General features: G+C 35.8%; 1 protein-coding gene across 1 annotated transcript in view; it reads left to right on the forward strand.

Annotated features, from left to right (window-relative positions):
• The window catches only part of LOC109841010 (stromal processing peptidase, chloroplastic), a 38,655-nt gene that overhangs the window by 10,220 nt on the left and 6,605 nt on the right, over positions 1-21,830 (forward strand). The window contains exons 11-23 of the mRNA XM_020409850.1: positions 370-594; positions 724-927; positions 3,647-3,814; positions 4,925-5,074; positions 6,478-6,615; positions 11,527-11,754; positions 11,920-12,072; positions 13,177-13,300; positions 14,983-15,118; positions 17,719-17,839; positions 17,916-17,996; positions 18,808-18,909; positions 20,663-20,813. Coding sequence (XP_020265439.1) covers positions 370-594; positions 724-927; positions 3,647-3,814; positions 4,925-5,074; positions 6,478-6,615; positions 11,527-11,754; positions 11,920-12,072; positions 13,177-13,300; positions 14,983-15,118; positions 17,719-17,839; positions 17,916-17,996; positions 18,808-18,909; positions 20,663-20,813 — 1,981 coding nt within the window. The remainder of the gene's footprint in view (positions 1-369; positions 595-723; positions 928-3,646; positions 3,815-4,924; positions 5,075-6,477; positions 6,616-11,526; positions 11,755-11,919; positions 12,073-13,176; positions 13,301-14,982; positions 15,119-17,718; positions 17,840-17,915; positions 17,997-18,807; positions 18,910-20,662; positions 20,814-21,830) is intronic.

Here is a 21,830-nt window from a genome sequence, read left to right on the forward strand (position 1 = left end):
CTTAAATGCTAATGTAATACAGCACACTTCCTTGTTAAGAGTGTAAAATCTGTCTTGCTGAGCATACATGAGCTTTATATGTTTTGCTCATTTATATTTGGCTTGCAATAGATGAAGTTGTAGTCTGGCACAGTTTCATCTGTGCATCCTTTATGTAGTGAGGTAGATTATCCTCTTACTTGTATTGTTTCATAATCTTTTAGCTTTTTCTTCCCCCTCTTTCCTCGCGTTTGCCATATTTGGGTTCAATGATTTACTCAAATATCACATCTAACGATATGAAATTATGGCTGTTTACTCCAGTAATGCTTCTTTTTGTTCCTGAATATTTTACTTGAATCATGCCTTTGTATATGCTGTCTGGTTCAGGTTCGAAGACTTAAAGAATTTGGCGTGACAAATGGAGAGCTGACTCGTTATATGGATGCACTTATAAAAGATAGTGAACAAGTGGCTACAATGATTGATAGTGTTCCATCTGTTGATAACCTAGATTTTATTATGGAAAGTGACGCACTTGGTCATACTGTTATGGACCAAAGGCAGGCCCATGAAAGTTTAGTTGCAATTGCTGAAACTGTCACCCTTGAAGAGGTAACTTGCTTTTAACATTGACTGATTTCAGTTGAATTTTGCTGTAGTTATCATTGTGAAGCTGTTTCATAACACAATATTCTAAACTTACATCTGTTTTATAATGCACTAAGTAGTTAAGTTTTGCAGGTTAATTCTATTGGTGCTGAGGTGTTGGAATTTATTTCTGACTATGGTAAACCTACCGCACCTCTTCCTGCAGCTATAGTTGCATGTGTTCCAAAGAAAGTGCATATTGATGGGGTTGGTGAATCTGAGTTCAATATACATCCGTATGAAATTGTTGCCGCTATGAAAGAAGGCCTGGAGGAGCCCATTCATGCTGAGCCAGAGGTCTGCTAGAAATTATTTAAATATTTCATATTCTTTTGACATTTTCTCTCTTGCAAATCGCTGGGGTTTCTGCATACTATTAGATATCATTTTTATACCACAGAGTTCCCAGTTATTTTGATGGACCTTTTCTTTTCAGAACAAAAAGTCAATGACAATTCATCTGACATTCAATGCTTCCTTTGTTGGTGATGGAACTGGTAGCATCAACATTCTTTTTCTTACACATTTTGAGAAAGCCCCTTTTGATTTACAGTCCATACAGCAGCATTACCCTAATGAGAGCATTCGCTGTTCATGCTACTTTCAACTCCTTGGCCACAACCTAGATGATCCCACAAAGAGGCTGCTTCACAGATGACCCCATGGCCATTGTTATAGGAAGGAGAGTAGAAGCAAGCCATATTACTATTGCTAACATAATATCCCTTTTGGTCATCGAGACTCTTGGCCCTTTAGCTTTGTATATTAGTCTTCCATGAAATACTCTATTCTCCATTTACTATGATTCCTCTGTCTTCCACCGCCCACACAAATAGAAAGAAAAGGATGACGTTTTCCCAATTGTTAGGGATAGTCTCTGATATGCTGGAAGAAAAACCTGCACTCCAGATTGATAACTTGCCACATTTTTTCACTCTCCATGTTTCAAACTTTTGTAATTATTACCATTCCTGTTATGTTATGTCGTTATTACCGTCTTTATGCAGGTAATAACATGGTTACCTATTGAGAGGCCCTTTTGGTTCATAATCCCTGTAGATACATCACAAGCATTTCCTATTTCTCTGGTTACATCCTTGGCAATGGTTGATCCACCAAACATGCTAACCCACAAATCACCTTGTGGCCATACAGACAGGAGAGCGGAAACACACAATAGTAGGAGAGCCAATATAAATCCCATTTGGCCATCAGGACTCTTGGCCCCTTAACTTCATATATTAGTCTCCAATTGAATATTCTATGTTCTCCATTTCCTATGTTTCACACATCTTCGACGGCACATACCAAATAGAAAGAAAAGGGTGATGGCTTCCCCATCCTTGCTCAGAGGTTGTGATATATCAGAAGAAATACCTGCTGCCCAAAATGATAACCCTGCCATATTTACTCCTCCCTGTTTCAAGCTCTCTTATTTTGGAGATCCCTGTTCCTCTCTTTCACTACTGTCATCTTTGTGTCCAAAGTGTAAGATACTGTTTTGTTTTTGCTCAATGGTGTCAATTTTCAACCCTTTAGGTTTTTACTGATGCGTTCAGTCATCCTTCCAGTTAAGGAATAGTTGTTATGCTAGTTGCCCATCTCTCAGGAGGCTATGAACTTACCATGGGCAGAGCTACATAATACTGAGGATTGCCACATACTCTACTTGACATGGCAGAAGTGCTTAAACAATTGCAATACCCCACGAGAGAATCTAATCCCATCCATCTTTTATGCCTCCTGTGAATAGACTGTCAATTGGACTAATTTCTTCACCAAAGTACTTCTGGGTCCACCTGTGAGGAGGGAAAAGTGAAGGGAAAATGCAATTGTACTAACCTCTATGGTCGACTTCATATTTAGCGTTTACTCAATGGGAGTCTGGACTGCCTTTTTGGGCCAGTGGGCTCAAGAGTATAATATATATGCAACCAACCCCAATTGTCTGTAATCACACTTATGTGCTAGATGCAGCCAGCATTTCTTTCTCGTAAGTCTACTTGTAGTCCCAGAAGTTTGGTTTGAATACCAGGGCTCGAAGCCAATAGCCAACACATCCTATAGATGATATTACTTTTAAGCCTTTTGAAGTCTAATGTATATTAGCTTCCAACCTATTTATTCATTGTTTTAAATGTCTAATCTATCTAAAAGGAAATGAAGATATAATTTTACAAGAAAATTATGTAACTTACTGTATACTGTCCGTCTTTATACACAATTATAAAACATGTATTCCTTATGATTGTCTGAAGACATATTTTCTTCATATAAGCTAAAGATTACAAACTAATTAAACTGACACTTTGTGTGCAAATTACTAGAGAGAATGAAGATTAAACAGCCTCATAACCCTTGCTCTTGTTCCCTGTTGAAATTGCGTCTTAAAGGTGATTGAAGAAGGAAACTATCTTGATACTTTGCTCGTTATTTTTCTCAACTAAAAAGGCTGAATAGAATTACTAAAAAGAACTTACTCGGCCAAGTTTAAATGTTATCTAATTTACTTGTAGAGATTCATGTTTTTAATCAACAAAGTGAAGAGTACAATCTTGCTTTCTCTTTTATTGAGCTTGTGCCTCACCTAAATTGAATATCTGATTCTGTCCCTGGCTTCCAATCCCTTGCTTTCATCACACTAGAGGATTCTTGCAGGAGAAGCCTATCCAATACTATAGCATGATTCATAGCAAATAGAATTGTGCTAGGTCTATAAAGGTTCATGCAAATAATTCATTTCTAATATGGTGACAACGAACTTGGGAAATGGAAGCCTGGTTCCATTATTTGGTTTTCCTTATAGCCTTTCTTCTCCAATCCTTCTTGAGGACAACATATGGTATAACATAACTTATGTTAGCTGTGAAAGGAAGGAAAAGACAAAATTTGGAGGAAAAACCTTTGTTATAAATGTTCTCCCCTATAATTAACTCATATAAAAGTTGCTATTTAAATTTATACCATGTTATCCTATATATTGTGGCTTTATTTGTTGACCTTTTTGTTTTTTCAGCTTGAGGTACCGAAAGAATTGATAAGTTCATCAGAACTGGAGGCATTGCGGGTTCAGCGAAAACCATCTTTTGTTCCCTTACAAGAAGGGAACACGATGAAACTGTTTGATAAGGAGACTGGAATAATGCAAATACGTCTTTCAAATGGAATTCCAGTGAACTACAAGGTATTCTGGTGCTATTTTGATTGCTGGACGTCAAAGTGGCCTTTTTTGGCTAATGTGGCCTTAGTTTACATTTCTGTGGTTGATCTAGCCAGGATATTTTTTTGCTGTTGGAATTTATTCACCCACATTGACTTGGAAAACTGAAGTGTTGTAAGCTTTATATTACTAAACCACTTTTGATGCTAGAGTTTATCAATACATGTATACTATTATATAAAGGAAGTGTGGGGTGGTGAAAAATTTGGATGAGTGGCGGACATGTCTTCCATTCCAATTGTACTTGGGAGGGTAAATTTGTAATTTCCTTCCCTTTACTTTTTCTAGAATGTGCTAAACCATGACATGATTATGTAATTAAAGTCCGGTAATTGAATATCTATCACATTGTATGCTATTATACTGGATAAATTTAAGGATTAGGGTGAAAAATACTACAATAGTCCGTGAAATTTTACATCTGTTGCGTGTGCATATGCACATGCGATAATGCTAGTTTGATTTATAATCTGCTAAAGTAATTAAACAACTGGCGCTAAGCGTACTGTTTTATGGCACTCATCTATCTATCTTACATACGGTGATACAGGAAGGCCTTGTTTGAAGTTTTGTGTGCATGTCTGTGGCTGTCTGTGTGTTGTACATGGGTTTGATATGGGGTTGAGTGTGTGAGTGCATGTGCAACTACAAGCGCATCGATTTTATGCATGTGCATCTGGTAGTGCAGCATCTATTTCCCTCTTGGGGCTTGGGGCTTAACTAGCTCAGTTTGCCATGTGGGCAATGGTATAGAATAGCCATCTATACTAAATAGAAGAGGGTGAATTTGGTCAGTTTCATTGAAGAGGGTATTTATTTTTCAGCACTAAGAACTATGGCTACATTTCTTAGTGTTGAGGAATCCTTTCCTTTGTTTCTTTTGGAGTGTTTATCTTATTATGCTGGGGCCTTAACCATGTCGAGAGAAAAATAGCTGCTTAGCCATTGTCAGTTTATTGTTTAATTTTTGTAACTCAACTCACTCCATTATTTTGTGGTTTCCTCTACTTTTGTAACTTGATCCCTTACTTTGGGTTTCCAACTAACTCTTTTGTCTGTCTGATTTACCGATAGATCTCAAAAAATGAGGCCAGATGTGGTGTGATGCGACTGATTGTTGGCGGAGGAAGATCAACGGAAACTTCTGAATCAAAGGGAGCTGTTGTTGTGGGTGTTAGAACGCTCAGTGAAGGTGGTTGTGTTGGCAGCTTTTCAAGGGAACAGGTAGGAAAATCTCTCGGATATGTAGTGTTGGATTCCATACTATTAGTATGTAATTTTCAAGATGGAACACTTCTAAAACTGCTCCGTAACTGTACTTGCTGAATATTATATTTCCTAGTAGATGCCATATGTAATTGTATAAAGGTTAGAGGCTATACGTAGTTATAAATTTGGCAATTTGGGAGATAAGTATCTGAGTATTGGCTATTTGAGTATTGACTTTTACAACTAGTAGATACCATATAAATTTAGGAATATTATATTTCATAGTAGACACCATATGTACTTCTTGCTGGGGTTAATAATTGGGAATTTGGGAGATAAGTATCTGAGTATTGGCTATTACAACTAGTAATTTGGAATATCCAATACGGAAACAAAGAAACACATTGGTCCTAGTGGGTAATATTTGATTATATCTGTGATATATGTTCAATATTAGAAATTTTTAGAATATGAGAATGTAATTCCAGTAAAAACTGGACAAAGCTTCATATAGTATAGTACTGCATGTTTTCAATTTATGCTGCCCTTTAGGTGACACATAAAACCTTACAAGAAAATATATATTTGGGAAATGTCCACCTGGAATTTTGGTAGTAAAAGGCGACTTTTAGCAGTAAAGATGGTTGGAAGAAAAGTAAATAGCAATTGACGTCACTGCAGATTTTTTGTACAAACATGAAAAACAAGTACTAAATGCATGGGTTTATGTAATCAGGGTGAAAACTCTACTTTAATATCTTTTAGCATAAAATTAATATTTCTTAAGGACAATAAAATAGGTATTATTCTAAATCTAAAGAAAGAAAAAAAGGGAAGACGGAGTTAGAAAGTCCTACACAGAGTGCCCTTTTTATCATTTGAAACAGAATTCACTTCTGGCGTCCGATGATATCATGCAGGGATCAGTGCCACGTGTGACAATTGGAAGTGAATTATGTTTCTGTTCGGTTTCTGAAAGCTAGCTTCTTCATTAACTTCTACAGATGTAAATATTGCTGCTTACTTTCTTTTGCTGAGTCAGTAACTCCTTTCAAGGAATGGCTTATCCAACAGCTATTTCCAGAGACCTTTCTGATTTAAAGATGTTTGGTATTTTTGAAAAAAGTCAAAGATAAAATAAATAAAAAAATCTTCATATAGTTGATAATGCTGTGATTGATCTTATGTATGTTTGTATAGTAGGAAATGTAGAAGGATCACAGTGCAAGCAGATTTATGTAATGGAGTGATCAATTTAAACAGTGTCATTATTCTTCTTTTCAACTCTATGGTTCTTCCCTTTCTAGGGCCATACTAAACCTTCTTTTCCTGTATATTGGTTTTTTATGTTTGTTTTGATTGTACGTACATTCATGGCTAGTGCCAATGGAACTTCATGTGTGAAAGTTTTCCTTCAGGTAGAACTCTTCTGTGTAAATCACCTGGTAAATTGCTCCTTGGAGTCTAATGAGGAATTTATCTGTATGGAGTTTCGATTTACTTTAAGAGATGATGGGATGCGTGCTGCTTTCCAACTTCTTCATATGGTTCTTGAGGTAAAGTTTATCCTCTGTATTTTAATCATGTACGACACTCCTTCCTACACTAGAAAATGCACAGTTAAGTAACCAGGGCCGCTGGCGGGGCTCCGAAGGAGTTAAACTGAGCTGGGGTGACCAAGTTTCCCTTGTCATCAAAAAAAAAAAAAATGCACAGTTAAGTTTGTCCATTCCTCTTTCATCCATAATAAACAATTATTTAATGAAAGGAAGCACTGTGGTTTTATGAATATTGCAAATTTCTTCGCAAATGATGGTACTTCAACTGCCTTATGTTGAAACATAACCTTTTACTGGAATCCTCATAATGTTGGTACCTTCACGTCCTCTCGACATTTGTCAGTCTGAAATAATTAGTTTAAACTAGGATTTACTCCTGTGCTATGAGTCTTTTCTGGATAGTTCCAAGTATGCACCTTCTGGTGCTTTAAGAGACCACTATTTTGATTAATCAATTAACTAATAAAGATTAATTTTCCTTAGATCTAGATTATCTGTTGACTCGTGATGATTTTATTTTGTAAGCAATATTAATTGTTCATATGTTTACAACTGAGTAAATGGTTCATATGAGGCTTTTCTGGATCATTCCAAATATGCACCTTCTGCTACTTTAAGAGACCACTATTTTGATTAATCAATTTAACTAACAAAGATTACTTTTCCTCAGATTGAAGATAATTATCTAATTATCTGTTGACTCGTGATGATTACATTTTGTAAGCAATATAAATTGATTATAGGTTTACGACTGAATATACATTGGATGAAATTAATGTTGATTTTAAAAGATTAAGTCATCTATGTTTTTACAATATAACCGTAGTTTATTTCATATTCTATATCTTTTACACACACCCTCTCTCTCTTTAAAACAATTGGGTTTACCATTGTAGTAAAAGTCAAGTATGATGTTACGGAAGGTGCTAGGCGGACTAGGTGTTTCAGCCAGCGTCTAGACGCCTAGGCGGCACCTAGGCGTTTGGTTATTTTTAAAATTATTTAATTATAATAATTGATAAGAATATGTATTAAATTCATAAAATTTGCAAAAAATAGCAATCTTAGATCCATAATAAACCATGCATAGTTAAATACTAAATAGCCAAAATAATAAGTAATAATATTATACAAAACGCTAGGAGGCTTAGACGTTGGACTTGATGCCTAGAGCCTAGGAGGTTTTCTTTTTTTATTTTTTAATTATGATAATTGATAGTAAATGTTAATATTATAGAAGGCTTAGGTGCCGGACTGATGTTTAGACGGATTTCTTTCTTCATTTAAGTTACGGTCGAGGATGTCTTGCTGAAGGTTGGAGGAGGTAGTGGAGGTGTTCATATATGGAGGTCAAAGGTGCTTGGAAGAGGTTGGAGGATATGAAGGCTGCAACACAGAAAATCATGATTAAGGCTTAAAGGGTGCAGTCTACATAAGTAGACAATGTTCTTCTAAACACTCCCAAAATCTAGGTGGGCAGCCTAGGTGTCGCCTAGACGTTAGGCGCTAGTTAGGCGGCCTAGGTACCGTCTAGGCCTAGGCAAAGTAGGCGAAGACTTTTTAAAACAGTGGTTAAGTGTAACAATTGCTTAGTGTTTGGTCTTCATTGCAGAGGTCACGGGTTTGAGTCATTTGGCGCCCTACGTTGCCACGTTTTATTTTTCAGAACTACAATTTAGTCTCTCAAATATTCAATAATAATCATATTAGTCCCTCAAATATTTGAAATTGTTCATTAATCCCTCACATCTTAAAGGGTCTTGCAATTTTGTCCCTCAATGACAAAAATACTCTTCGTTTAATGTTTTTTGAAGGGTTGCGTGCAATTTAGCATTGCAAAATTTACACCTTTTTTAACTTTGCTACCCCAAGTTTTTTTACCCTTTGATATTACAAAGTTTATAACTTATTAACATTGATTCCCAAATTTATTTTTAACGTTTTGATACACCCAAAATTTACGCTTTTTCCAACTTTCGTACTCCAAAGTTTCCACATTTTTAAATTTTGACACCCGAAGTTTACACATTTCTTAACTTTGATACCCCAAGTTTGCGGTATCAATGGATTAAAAACGAAACTTTGGGTTATCAAAGTTAAACAAAACTTTGGGATATCAAAGTTAAAAATATCAAAAACAAAGTAAAATATCAAAACAAAGTGTCAAAGAAAAACTTCAAGGTACCAAAGCTAAAAATATTGTAGCTTTAAGATATGAAAGTGTAAAAAAAAATGGATACTAAAATAAAAAAGGCGCAAACTTCAAGCTACCGAAGTGCAAATAACCTTTTTTGAACAAGATGTGTTTTGGGAGGGAAAACATAACCGAGATGTTTTGATCCTTGAGGGACCAAATTGCATGGTCCCTTAGGATTTGAGGGACGAAGAGATTTTCAAAATAGCCCTAAACCAAACATTTTTTAAAAAATCGACCCACTCCATTTTTTATTCCAAAAATTAACCCAGTTTCTGGCCACGTCAGCATCATGGTCAGAAACTGGGTTGATTTAAAAAAAATCAGCTTCCTAATTAGTCAAGGTTGCCAACTCCGACTAATTAGGATCTCTCTAAGATCACTTGTATGGTTAGGGGACCTAAACAAGCGGGGTTGCGAACCCCGACTAATTTTGTCGGGGTTTCTAACCCCGACCGTTTAGCAGAGCCCCACTTGGGTGGCATCGCCCCACACGAAATGGTTGGGGTTAGGAATCCCGACCATTTCATGCACGTGCACGAAATGGTCGGGGTTGAGAACCCCGACCATTTGGCAGAGACCCTCGAGCCCACATTTGCTGGAAAATCTCATCTCCTGCTAACATATATTAATCCTTGACTAAAATTGTCAAGTTTAAGACACTCTCTTGCTACACATATATCAATCCATAATCAATTTCAAACACATAAACACATATCTTTATATATTATTACATCTATAATCAATCTCTAACAAAAACATAACATTTAATTCACTTACTAAAAATCCAACCATAATCAAGTCACAATAGCATTTCAAACATAAACATCATATGAAGTATATCGAAAGTTAGCAAAGATTTAGAACTCCATTTTCTCTCGCTCTCCCTCTTCCTCTCGCTCTGCCTCTTCTTCCTCTCCCCCTTTCTTGTTCGCCTTCAACATGAGCTTGGATGATCTCAAATCTCAATGTCCGTTTGTGTGTGAACTTGTGAGCGCATGACATCCTCGTCGACTTGAACCTGTTGTGAACATCCGACTTGAGCTTGCTGTGAACCTTCGGCTTCATCATGTGCACGACTTGAGCCCGCTCTCATGTGTCTTTGGACTCGTCGATGTTTGTACCCTATGAGTCGTTCCTCACGTCCATCACGAGTTGCGTGACGCGTCTTTCTAAGAGCGGACTGAATCTTTTCTATGATGCGAACAAATGCGTTCCTCGTCCCCGGCTCGATAGTTGATCTCAACGTATCACGTGACATGTGCAATAGAAGCAACCTCATCGAGTTCTTGTACCTATAAGATAAAAAACGAAAGATGATTATTAGCAAGTGGATGATAATAAAAATAATAATCACAAAATAATTGTATATTTTGCCTATACACTTACCAACACTCTCTCAACTGGACCTCTCGGTATGCACTCCTTAGGTGCTTTGTTCTCTCGAAATATCCATCGGCGAGTAATCTCCCAATACCAACGTAAGTACACATCTAGTTCTGGTGCATCAGCTCTCTCCATCACTACAGCATCCTCCCTCAACTCCCAATACTCAATGTAAGCATAATGAATTATATCATTTAAATATAAAAAATTTAAAAAAGTTTATCAGGGCATTGAATAAGAGAGGAAACCCTAGATGTAAATAATCTCATATAATTTTGATAAAAAACCCTAAACTCCAAAATGAAAACCCTAAACCCTAGAAATGAGCATTATATGTTCTAGAATTTTAATTTCAATTACAGCAATCAACACAAAGCATTCGAACCACCACAAAAATAGTGATTGATAATAAATTTCAAACCCTAGAAATTAGATTTTAATGAAAACCCTACATTTGAATGTTGAAGATAATAGAAAAACCCTATATTTTTACATGTTAAAAGAGGAGAGAAGGAAAAGAAATTACGCGAGTCAATGCCCACCCAAGTGGGCTCTGCCAAATGGTCGAGGTTGGGAACTCCGACAAAATTAGTCGGGGTTCACAACCCCAACTTGTTTAGGTCCCCTAACCACACAAGTGGCGTTGGGTGGTCCTAATTAGTCGGGGTTGGCAACACCGAAAAATTAGAAAGCTGAAGCTGATTTTTTTTAAATCGACCCAGTTTCTGGCCATGATGCTGACGTGGCTAGAAACTGGGTCGACTTCTGGAAAAAAAACTGGAATGAGTCGATTTTTAAAAAAAGTTTGGTTTGGGGCTATTTTGAAAATTTCTTCTTTGAGGGACTAATGAGCAATTATTGAATATTGGAGGGACTAATATTCAAATAACCCTAAAAAATCATCAATGTTTAGTGTTTTCTTCGTAAGAACTATAAATTGATTTTTTGCGTATAAACCAAAAGGTTTTTTTTACCTAGACTTATTTTTAAACTCAACCACTTTCAAAATAAGGTGTTCTGCATATGGACCCAAAGTTTTATCACTATTTATTCTTAAAACCACCAACTTGCAAATCACTCATTGATCCAAAATACTCTACCAAATTAATCTTAAACTCAATTTGTATCTCTATAATTTGGTATATAGCATAAAATTCCATGTAACTCACTATTTAGTTGTTTTAAATGGTTATGCATATGGTATATTTTGAACCCGATGTTTAAACTATTTTTTTGGTATTTTTCACATTAATGGCGCAACAACGTGCCGGTCAATTCCGCTTGTTCTATTGAGAGAACTTAATGCTATAATTGTTGTTGCCTTGCAGCATAGCGTATGGTTAGAAGATGCATTTGACAGATCCAAGCAACTTTATTTGTCATATTATCGTTCGATTCCCAAAAGTTTAGAGCGCTCAACTGCTCACAAAATTATGGTGGCCATGCTGAATGGAGATGAGAGATTTGTTGAGCCGACACCGCAATCGTTGGAAAACTTGACGTTGCATTCTGTAAAAGAAGCAGTAATGAATCAATTTGTTCGTGACAATATGGAGGTCTCTGGACGTTTCTCTTACGAAGTCTTCCTTTCTTACAAATTTATATTCATTTGATCCTGGGTCTTATTACTATTTAAACTTGCGTATTTTTATGTCTTTACTATGAACATACGTTTACTTTTATTTTGTTATTTCTAGTGACATGAAAACTTTTTTCTTCAGGTGAACATTGTTGGAGATTTTTCAGAGAAAGATTTGGAATCTTGTATTCTTGATTATCTAGGGACAGTTAGAACCGACAGTACTGCTAGGACTGTGCAGTCTTTTGATCCAATTGTATTTCGACCATCTCCATCTGATTTGCAGTCTCAGCAGGTATAAAGTCAAATGTCCTTTCTCATTATAATTGCTATTTTTTGTGTCAAAGTATTTTTTTAGCTCCTAATTGTTATAAACATGTACCATTCTGACACTTCTAATACTAGGTAATAAAGGATTGGAGCTTACTAAAACTACATTTAGTGGCTTTCTGGCGTATTGAGTTAACAATATAAGGGCAGGCCTATGTGCATTGATGTATATCGAGAAATCTTAACAGAACACTTTTGCTCTTGGCCCTTGAGGGGGACTTTCGCCAGAAACATTACTCTCATGGAAAGACAGAATGGCGTATAGATACATATGTTAAATTTCTGACAGTATATTTTTAATGTACTTACATTGCATAATAAATCCAAGTCCGAAGTTAAGGTTAAGCTAAAGGTTGAGGGGATCATCCTTAGTATTTAGAGTAATGCTACTTTGGCCAGTGGTCTACAGATCAATGATCCCTATTGGCTGGTGTAGGAAAAAATAAAGGAAAGGACTATTAGCTGCCTGCCCCATATGTTTGTCCCAAACTGTGCTGCCTGCTGTTATTGCTCTCCAGATCAATGATCTGAGTATAATACTATTCTATTTACTCGGCAGCACCAGGCTTAGGCCCCTTCTGTTGTGGGCAAATACCTAGCGTGTGAAGGGTATTTGTTTCCGTCTGCTTTAAACTCCCTTGTCTCTGATTGAACCTGTGAGTCTGATAATCACGTTGGTGACTATTTTTTTCTGAAACATTTAAGCTCAAGGGTTGTGAAGCCACAATGCATATCTAGCAAACCTATCAAACTTAACACCCACCATACATAGAAAAGCAGCAAATAAAATTATTTTTATTCTTCTCCCCAAGGTACGATGGTTTTTAATGAAAGATGAAATCCTAGCTTAGAAGTTTAGTGTTGTGCTAACAAGCAACACCTTAGTCTTTCCCTTGTTTGCTGACATATGCATGTAGGCCACTATGTTTTTTTAATTATATAAAACAATCTTAGTATTGATTATTATGGTTCACATGTAACTTCGCTTTGATTGAATAGAAGATGAAATCACTTCATTGTTCCTATCTTGTGCTGTAGTAAATACAAATATTTCTCTATATATTGGCAGGTATACCTGAAAGACACTGATGAAAGAGCATGTGCATATATTGCTGGTCCAGCTCCAAATCGTTGGGGATTTACTGTCGATGGGAAAGACTTGTTTGATTTAATCAAAAGCTCAAGTGTAAATGGTAATTAATATTTCTATGTCAATACTTACATGAATTTGTATCTTTCTTTGTGATCTGCAACGAAGACTGAGTTAAGCAGGCATAAAATCTTACTGCATAAACTTCAGCTTATACCTGCATAGTTAAGCGCATGATTACACTCAATGAAGATGGCTAATAAAGTTCATAAAGTCAGATTTGACCTTATGAAAAGATAATTGTCCAGCGAGGCAATTTTCATACACTAGTGCTTACTAATAAGATTAGTAGAAAACTTATGTGGTTATACTGATACGAATATAAAACATAAGTGTGTGTTTCCAGGCCAATTTCACTTAATTAACTTCAATCCCCTGGAGTCTGCAACCCTGGTTCCCAATCAGGATCCCCTGACTGGCAATCCAAGAAATGGAAAGAAGAGAACTAAAGACTAATTGATCAATGAGTTATCTAGATGTATTTATGGTAGTATTTAACCTTTTTCTGTAGTTATTACATTTTTCAACTTGCCCAACAGCTTGAAAAATTGGAGGAAGTTTGATTTTATAATGCAATCAGAATTATGATAGTACTTTAATTAGTGATGTTTCTGCTTTTTTCTGAAGAAATTATGGTTAGTAATGTTGTCACTATCCTTTGTTTTACATGTATTTAGGCTAAGGTGCATGTCTTGTCTGTGTCATATACATGCAAACGATTTTTGAATATTTGTTGAATATCCTGAGCAACTCAGCCCAAGTATACCATGTTACCGACTAGCAATCCGGTTACCTACCTCCTTCATATCATCCACTGTAAAGAACAGCCCATATCAATCTGATTAACCTACCTCCTTCATACCATCCACTGTAAAAGTAGCATACCGTGTAACACTACTTGTCCCAAAACAAGAATCTGTGAATATTTCTCCAGGTACTATTTGGTTGATAGGAATAGGATGAATGCATACAATGCTGAGATGTGCATAAGAATAAACAAGTAGAAGAATTATTGATGTAGAATATAACAGTGCTTTAAGCTTTCCAATGCAACCCCAAAGCTTAAAGGAAATATACATACAATATTATTCTTCTTAACTTTACACTACCTAACTGCTTTGTGAGGTTGAGAACTCAGTCTGAGATGATATTTCCTATGATTCATGCTAGGGTACCTGCAGCTAGTTGTCAACAATAAAGTTTTGTTGTCAGCTGTCCACAATATATTATTGTACCATGAGAATTTTTTTGATTTCATATTTTGTGTCCCCAGAAGTTAATCAGCTGGTAGCTGGCAGAAGGCCTTGAACTGTAGAAGCTCAGAATTTGAGATAGGAAGTATGACTTGCTAAACTGCTTGTTGTAGTATTGCTGAGATAAGATTCTCAGGTCCAGCCATCCTTGAAATGATAGAATGATTGAAATTGGTCTGTTGCTGCTCATTCTGTTACAAGTGTTCCCTTGCTCTTGATTTGAATGTGTATCTGTTTGGATATGACTGGGCTGTCAATTTGATGTTGTACATGTTGGTACTTGATGACATTACTTTGCCTTTCTGGTCTGTTTCTACTATTTCTAAGGAAAAGGATAAAACTTAGTACACCAATAAAATGTTAAGAGCATATTGTTCATAAATATATTAACCAGGTGTGCTTACAGTTTTAAGACTTTTATGTTTTAACTGTAGGAAGAACCTAATGTGTGTTAACGAATGATACATTGCAGATGAACAGTCTAACTCAGAGAAGTCACTTCATCTTGAAAGGAAAGATGTCTTGGACAAACCCATAAATGATATCCGGCAGCATCCACTATTCTTTGGCGTCACCTTGGGGCTGTTGGCTGAAATCATAAATTCTAGGTAAATTACCTTTACTATTTCATCATTTTCTGTGACATATTAATTACTAACCATATGTTTGAATTAGATTTTGTTTTGATTTGTTTCTCTTTTTTTTGTTTTTGTTTTTTTTCCCGGCTATTTTGTGGTGCATATTTCAATCCAATATTCATGTAATAGAAATGAAAATTACCATTTTAGACTTTAAATCTAGGTAGCACGGATAGGGATGCAGTCATGGACACAGTTATGGACAGCAGGACAGGGGACACAGCAAATTTATAAAATGTAGGATACATGTGTGTGTGTGTGTGTGTAGATATATATAAGATTATTGAATTGAAATACCTATAACATTTCTATTACTTAAAAGAACTGACTTCCTTTCACTAGATTCCTTGCTCTGAAATGCTTGTAAACAACTGTCTATCATATTGCGTACCACAAAATAAATGTGCAAACAGATCATTAAAAGTTCGTAGTTTAACTCCTTGTATGCTAAACAGACTCAGTTGACTAAAGTACTTGCAAACTTATAATTGAGGATCTGAGCTTAAATTACATCTTAGGACCAAAATAAAAGTAAGCCATGATAAGTTCAGATTTACAGTGTGAATATCGTATCTGTATATGTGTGTCCTCCATTTGTTTTTCATATTTGGTTATGTTATGCAATGACTGTAAAATGTTTACCTGAAGTTAATTTATGGATCAAGTTGATTTGATTCATTCCGAAGGCTCAATCTGATGCATACAACTCTTTCATTTCCTGTTTCTAGCGCCCCCTCCAATAGTGGGTTTAAGTTTTTTTCTCAATTTACTTAATTACTTAACTGGAAAAGAACACATATGTATATTAATATTAAATTATATCAAAAATGAGAAAATTATATCAAAAATGAAACACACATATGTTATGACATATATAACATAATTCATTTACTTGTTCAAGGGACAAGCTTTATTTGAGATACAATTGATCTGAATTCAAATTCATAGGATCGGTTTATTTGAGATACAATTGATCTGAATTCAAATTCATAGGATCGGGCAGTTGGAAGGGAAGTTGAAAATAAAAGATGCTATTACAATTGATCTGAATTCAAATTCATAGGATCGGGCAGTTGGAAGGGAAGTTGAAAATAAAAGATGCTATTTGCCCCTTAAATCGTCATAACTCTAAATTTGCCGCTCAAATTGTATTGTTCATCAAATTTACCCCTCAAGTTAAATTCTGTTAAAATTTTAACATTTCTTAGGGTTAATTTACCTTTTTATTCCTACGTTAAGTATTTCGTTCAAAAACATAAGCAAAATAAAGATAAAATTAGAATAATTCTAAAGCTGGATCCATATTGAACTCCAAAGGCGACCAGTTATCAGAGAAGAAATTGAATCGCGTCTTTTCTTTGCTCTCTATGCCACAAGAATTTTACCCCTCGGCGACAGAAGCCAGGTTGCAAGGGAAATCAAGATGCCGCCACCCTCTTGCAATTCTCGCTGTCTTGTGGCATATCTCTAATTTCGATGTCTAGGGTTCCCTGAAAATTCCTAGAAATTTCAGACACAGAGTAGAGAATGAATCAAAATATTCATTGCCTGAATTTGCATGCTATAAGCTAATTGACTAAAACTTCTGAATTTGATACTGGAATCTGATATTTGATGTCAATGTGAAGACATCTTTTGATATGTGAGATGTGAATTTTACTGGAGGAAGGGGGTTAAACTTTTTGTAGGTCTACTTTGTCTATTTGTTCATCTTAGGTCATATACATGTATGAAATGAGCTGAAGATGTTTCATTCCCACAAATAAATCATGGGCTCGAAAATTGAAATTCCTCCATGCTTTGGTTCTGTTCATCTATCTATCCCCATTCAATTTTATCTAATTGGGATTGGGGAAAAAAACAATTCGAGAGAGGCGTAAACATCTCAAAGAGCTTGACCTCATCAGAGACGTCTCTTCGTCGGCAAGGTTGAGGTTGGGTCATAACTTGAACAGAGTGAGCAGAAAACGAGAAGGCGAGGGGAAAAAAAAGTGCGATGTGCTTCCTCTCTGATAACTGGTTTGGCTTAGGAATTGAAAATCAATTCAATAATGGTTTTAGGGTTTTAGTTTTAGTTTGCTGATTTTTTAAGGAAAGCAATTGAACTAGGGACATAAAGGTAATTTTACTCTAGTTACTGTTAAAGTAAGTGAGCAAAGCAATCTGAGGAGCAAATTAGAATTATAATGATTTGATGGAAAATTTTAAAAATATCCATGATTTGAGGGGTATGTATCGAAAAAAGCCAAAGAAATATGCATGTTCGTAACCATATTATTTGATTGTGTTACATGCAAGATGTCTTGAACTTTTTAGACTACAATATTGAAAGTTGACATGTTAAACATCTATTTGCATCATCTAATTCATAGGCTCTCCAATTTTCTTGGCGTATATGTTCTCTAGGATTTATAGTAGTTGCTTGTGACTTAGTGCGTAGGAAATGAATACTAATATGTATTGGTGGTTTTTCGTTTTAATTGTAAACTTTCTGTAAAATAACTTTTTACTGGAACAATAATAGTGGGCATAAGGTTATAATCAACGACTTCTCGTTCTTCTGTTTGCAGGCTCTTTACAACAGTTAGGGATTCTTTAGGATTGACATATGATGTATCCTTTGAACTAAGCCTTTTTGATAGGCTAAATTTTGGCTGGTATGTGATATCAGTGACATCTACGCCAAGCAAGGTAAGCAAGTCAGATTTATTATTTAAATTCTTGTCTCTCATATTTCAGTTTCTAATTTGTATTTTATGTTATTTAGGTTTACAAAGCTGTTGATGCATGCAAGAATGTTCTAAGAGGTCTTCACAACAATAAGATTGCCCAGAGAGAACTGGATCGGGTAGTTGATTCTTTCATCTGATATCTATTAGTTTCAACAGCATAACATAGTATTAAGAAAACGGTTGTGGATCTGTTTCATGTCACCAGTCTTACATTAGATATTAGCATTATTGGTTGATATATCCCCAGGGGACAAAATGTTACAGGCTAGAGACCAAAACTCCAACATCAAAATGAGCTTTTAATCCAAAGTAATTTTGGAATCATGGTACAAAGAATATATGAGGTTCAACTTAGCAAGACTGTGTGAAGAAACTAGGCAATAGTCAACTTTAATGGCTTCAGGATATCTAAGAGTGATATAATGAGCCACTCAAGTTGTTCCAGTGAGCATCAAGTACACTTTTATGCAAACTAGCTAATTACACAGGTTTTATTCTCAGCTCATTACAACGGATGTAAGCCTAAAAATCAATACATTTCAGCAATGTCTACAAGTTGGTTTATTATATGCCCATCTTAATTACTCACATGGAGTTATGGCTTGATTATCTGTCCCTCAAACCGTAGAAATTTGACCTGCCCGGAGCGTCTTAGCTGAGAGAGAACTGATATTATTGTTTTAAAATGTCATCTCTGACCACTTAAATATTGATCTGTTTTTGATGTTCCGACAATTAGTTCATGAATATGTTCATATTTGCATTTACTAAAACATGCAACATCCTTTTTGCTGCGCCCCCACCCACGCCCCCCACGCCCCCCCCCCCCCAAACAAAAAATAAAAATAAAAAATAACACACACACATACAAATAATAATAATAATAAACTAATAGGTATCATTAACAATATATCTTTTATATGTCAGGCAAAAAGGACCCTAACAATGAAGCACGAAGCTGAAAGTAAGACAAATGCTTACTGGCTAGGGTTACTGGCACATTTGCAGTCTTCATCCACTCCAAGAAAGGTATGCTACATAAGCTTGTGCTGTATACAATTCTGGATCTATATCATCTGTCAGCTTATGATGCTTTGCACTGTTGTATTTTTCTGTAATCTGCCTATTTGTTTATGGAAATAACAACTTGTCTCATATGTATGATCTGCTTTGTGGATTGTTTTATAACTTTTAACTGTAGGATTCATGTGGTTGCAATGGCTTGTATGATGTTATATTTATTGATTTGATCAAAATGTACTATTTTGTCTTGCATGTAATTTATCGGAAAAATAATAAATTCCTATTCACTCTCAAAATGAGCAAACTCCAATGTCAATCTGTTCGCCATGGGTACTGGAAGTTGGAAGCTAACTGTGACATGCGGCTGTAAATATAGCGAAATACTCGTGCAATTCATGACTTCCTAATAGTTCCATCCAAACAAAAATTGAAGACTGCTGGCTAGTCATATTCTGTTGTTTTTAAGCAAAGTTTTACCATACCTGCGTAGGTAATCTTTTTATGTGTGTACTTGTGCATCCTATGGATCAAGCAATTCTGAGATGGTTGGCTTTTGATGCCCTTATAATGTTTTTTTTTCAGCTTGCGATGCACATAACAGTGGTTGGCCAAACACTCACTGAATTTTTATTCACATGTTCACATATGTTTTAATATGTGAAACACAATAACCGGTTCACATCATCAATTTTGATGGCATGTCCATACACCCTTGTATTCCATCATATCATTTGTATGATTATCATTCCCATGCAAGATAGACATGCACAAAATTGGCTTCTTTGTTTGCAACTCCCACTAAATCTCATGATCAGTCACTGAAACGGGAAAGCTACTCCGTTCAGACTGATGTTTGTCATTTAAAATGCCCAAACAAAAAGTTGAAGGATATTATGTCTATTTGTTTTCTTTTTTTTGTTTTTTTGTTTTTTTGCGCCTATGTATCATGCATGCAACAATGCTGAAAGCATGAAGTTGTTTAGGTTTAAGACCTTGGATATTTTGACTCTAACAAGACTCAAGAGTCGATATAGAGAGACTTTGACCATAGATCTAAGAAACATACTGTTTGTCCTTTTTCTATTGCTACGTGATCCACGGAGTGAAAAATGCTCAAGGTTTTGATTTTTGGTTTATTGCTACTAAATAAAGCAGATCAAAGTTAATGAAGTGGATTTCAATTCTTAGTATCCTTAATTACTTTTGGGTGATGAAGACACACTTCCAAACCGTTCCAAGTAAAGTCTGTAGATCTCTGTTGATATTAGTAATGTATGTACCTGTTTGTTGGCGGTTGGGGGTTGGTAAGCTGGTGAGTGGCATATATTAGGATTTTTTTAGCTATTTCTCAATAACTAAAAGAAAAATTTATAAATAAAAAGTTGTCCAAACCTATGAGTAGTGCATGCAAATCAAAGTCCGAAGTATTGACCCTGAACCACACATCGAAATTGAAAGGGCCAAGTGCCCCAATTTTACGGTATTGATGCTTATGGACTGTAGAGCAAATAAACATGTACAGAAAATGTTCATTTTGCCGCCAGCTGATGTATGTATTACACATACATTGACTTTGGACCTTTGCTTCTTTCAAATAATACACTTGATTGTGAAAATTGATACCCAATTTGAACCACTTGATATGGTACCCACGTTTATTGGCCAGGCCTAAATCCAATGGATAGCAATGTAAATTCTTCCTGCTTATTCAGGTTTGTTTTCCTTCTTTTGTTTTCGTGACATTTCTCTATGGGTGCAGGATATTTCATGCATTAAAGACTTAAATGCACTGTATGAAGCTGCTACTGTTGAGGATGTATACATGGCATATGAACATCTTAAGGTAGATGATAATTCTTTGTTTTCATGTATTGGAGTGGCTGGAGCTCAAACAGGCGAAGATGCCTCTGGTAAGTCATCTAAGTCAAAAAAAATTCTCCTTTCAACATATATCTTAATATGCTGGGCTGTTTAGTGTTTTATATTTGAAATTAGTTTATTGTTTACTCTAGTTGTACCACAACATTTTTTGCTACCTACTAGTGTATTGCTCTTTTGCATGAGAAAGCAAAGTATTACAATGCCGGTAAACATTAATAATGTTTACAAGATTTTATTCAAGGTGAGCATAACTCAGTTCGAACTGCCTAAACAGACTAAACTGACACAATTTACCAGTTCATTTCATTTTTGTATGTCGATCTGTCGGGTTTGGAATGAAACAATCTCAAACTGTACCAAATGAACACATATTGCCCTTATGTATCACGATGAGTGGAGAAGTCTTGAGCTCCTTTGGGGCAGTACTGCTATGTGCCGCCTCCTGTTTATACTCTTGGTTCAGGAAAAAACCCGGAGTGCCCTACTTTCATCACCAGCTGGCCATTTTATCTTCCTGCAGCCGCAAATTTCCTTTGCCTCATCCTGACTCTACAGCTCTGCTTCCAAAGCAAACTTTTTTCTTCTTTCTCATTCCTCTCTCCAGTAAGAATTGAATGTATTGAGGCAATAGTAGATTTTTTTGGTCATCCGTATATTATTTTGCTTCGTATATCCTACTGCAGCAGATGAGAAATAGTGGCAAGAAGGCTTTTTCGAGTACCGATTGGGACATTAAAATTTTAAGGGTAATATTTTTTTCTGCGAAGAATTTGTCCGTGGAAACTGTTTGATCTTTGCTTCAAGAGTCAATATTTCTCACAGCTCTCAGCGATCTTCTAGTTGATTTGTCTCTTCTCTATACACACACGCGCGCGCACACACACACACATAGATGCTAGCTTTAAGATTTATTGGTTAAAGTTTCAGCCTTTTGTGATTGACTGGGTTTATAGAGATTTTTCAGCATGTTGGATGTTGCGAGTGATAGATTCATCAGTTTATCAAGAGCATGACCTGTCAAAGTTTGCCAATCCTGATTTCACTAT

The sequence above is a fragment of the Asparagus officinalis genome, chromosome 5 (genome assembly GCF_001876935.1).
Source record: "Asparagus officinalis chromosome 5, Aspof.V1, whole genome shotgun sequence".
NCBI classification, from domain to species: domain Eukaryota; kingdom Viridiplantae; phylum Streptophyta; class Magnoliopsida; order Asparagales; family Asparagaceae; genus Asparagus; species Asparagus officinalis.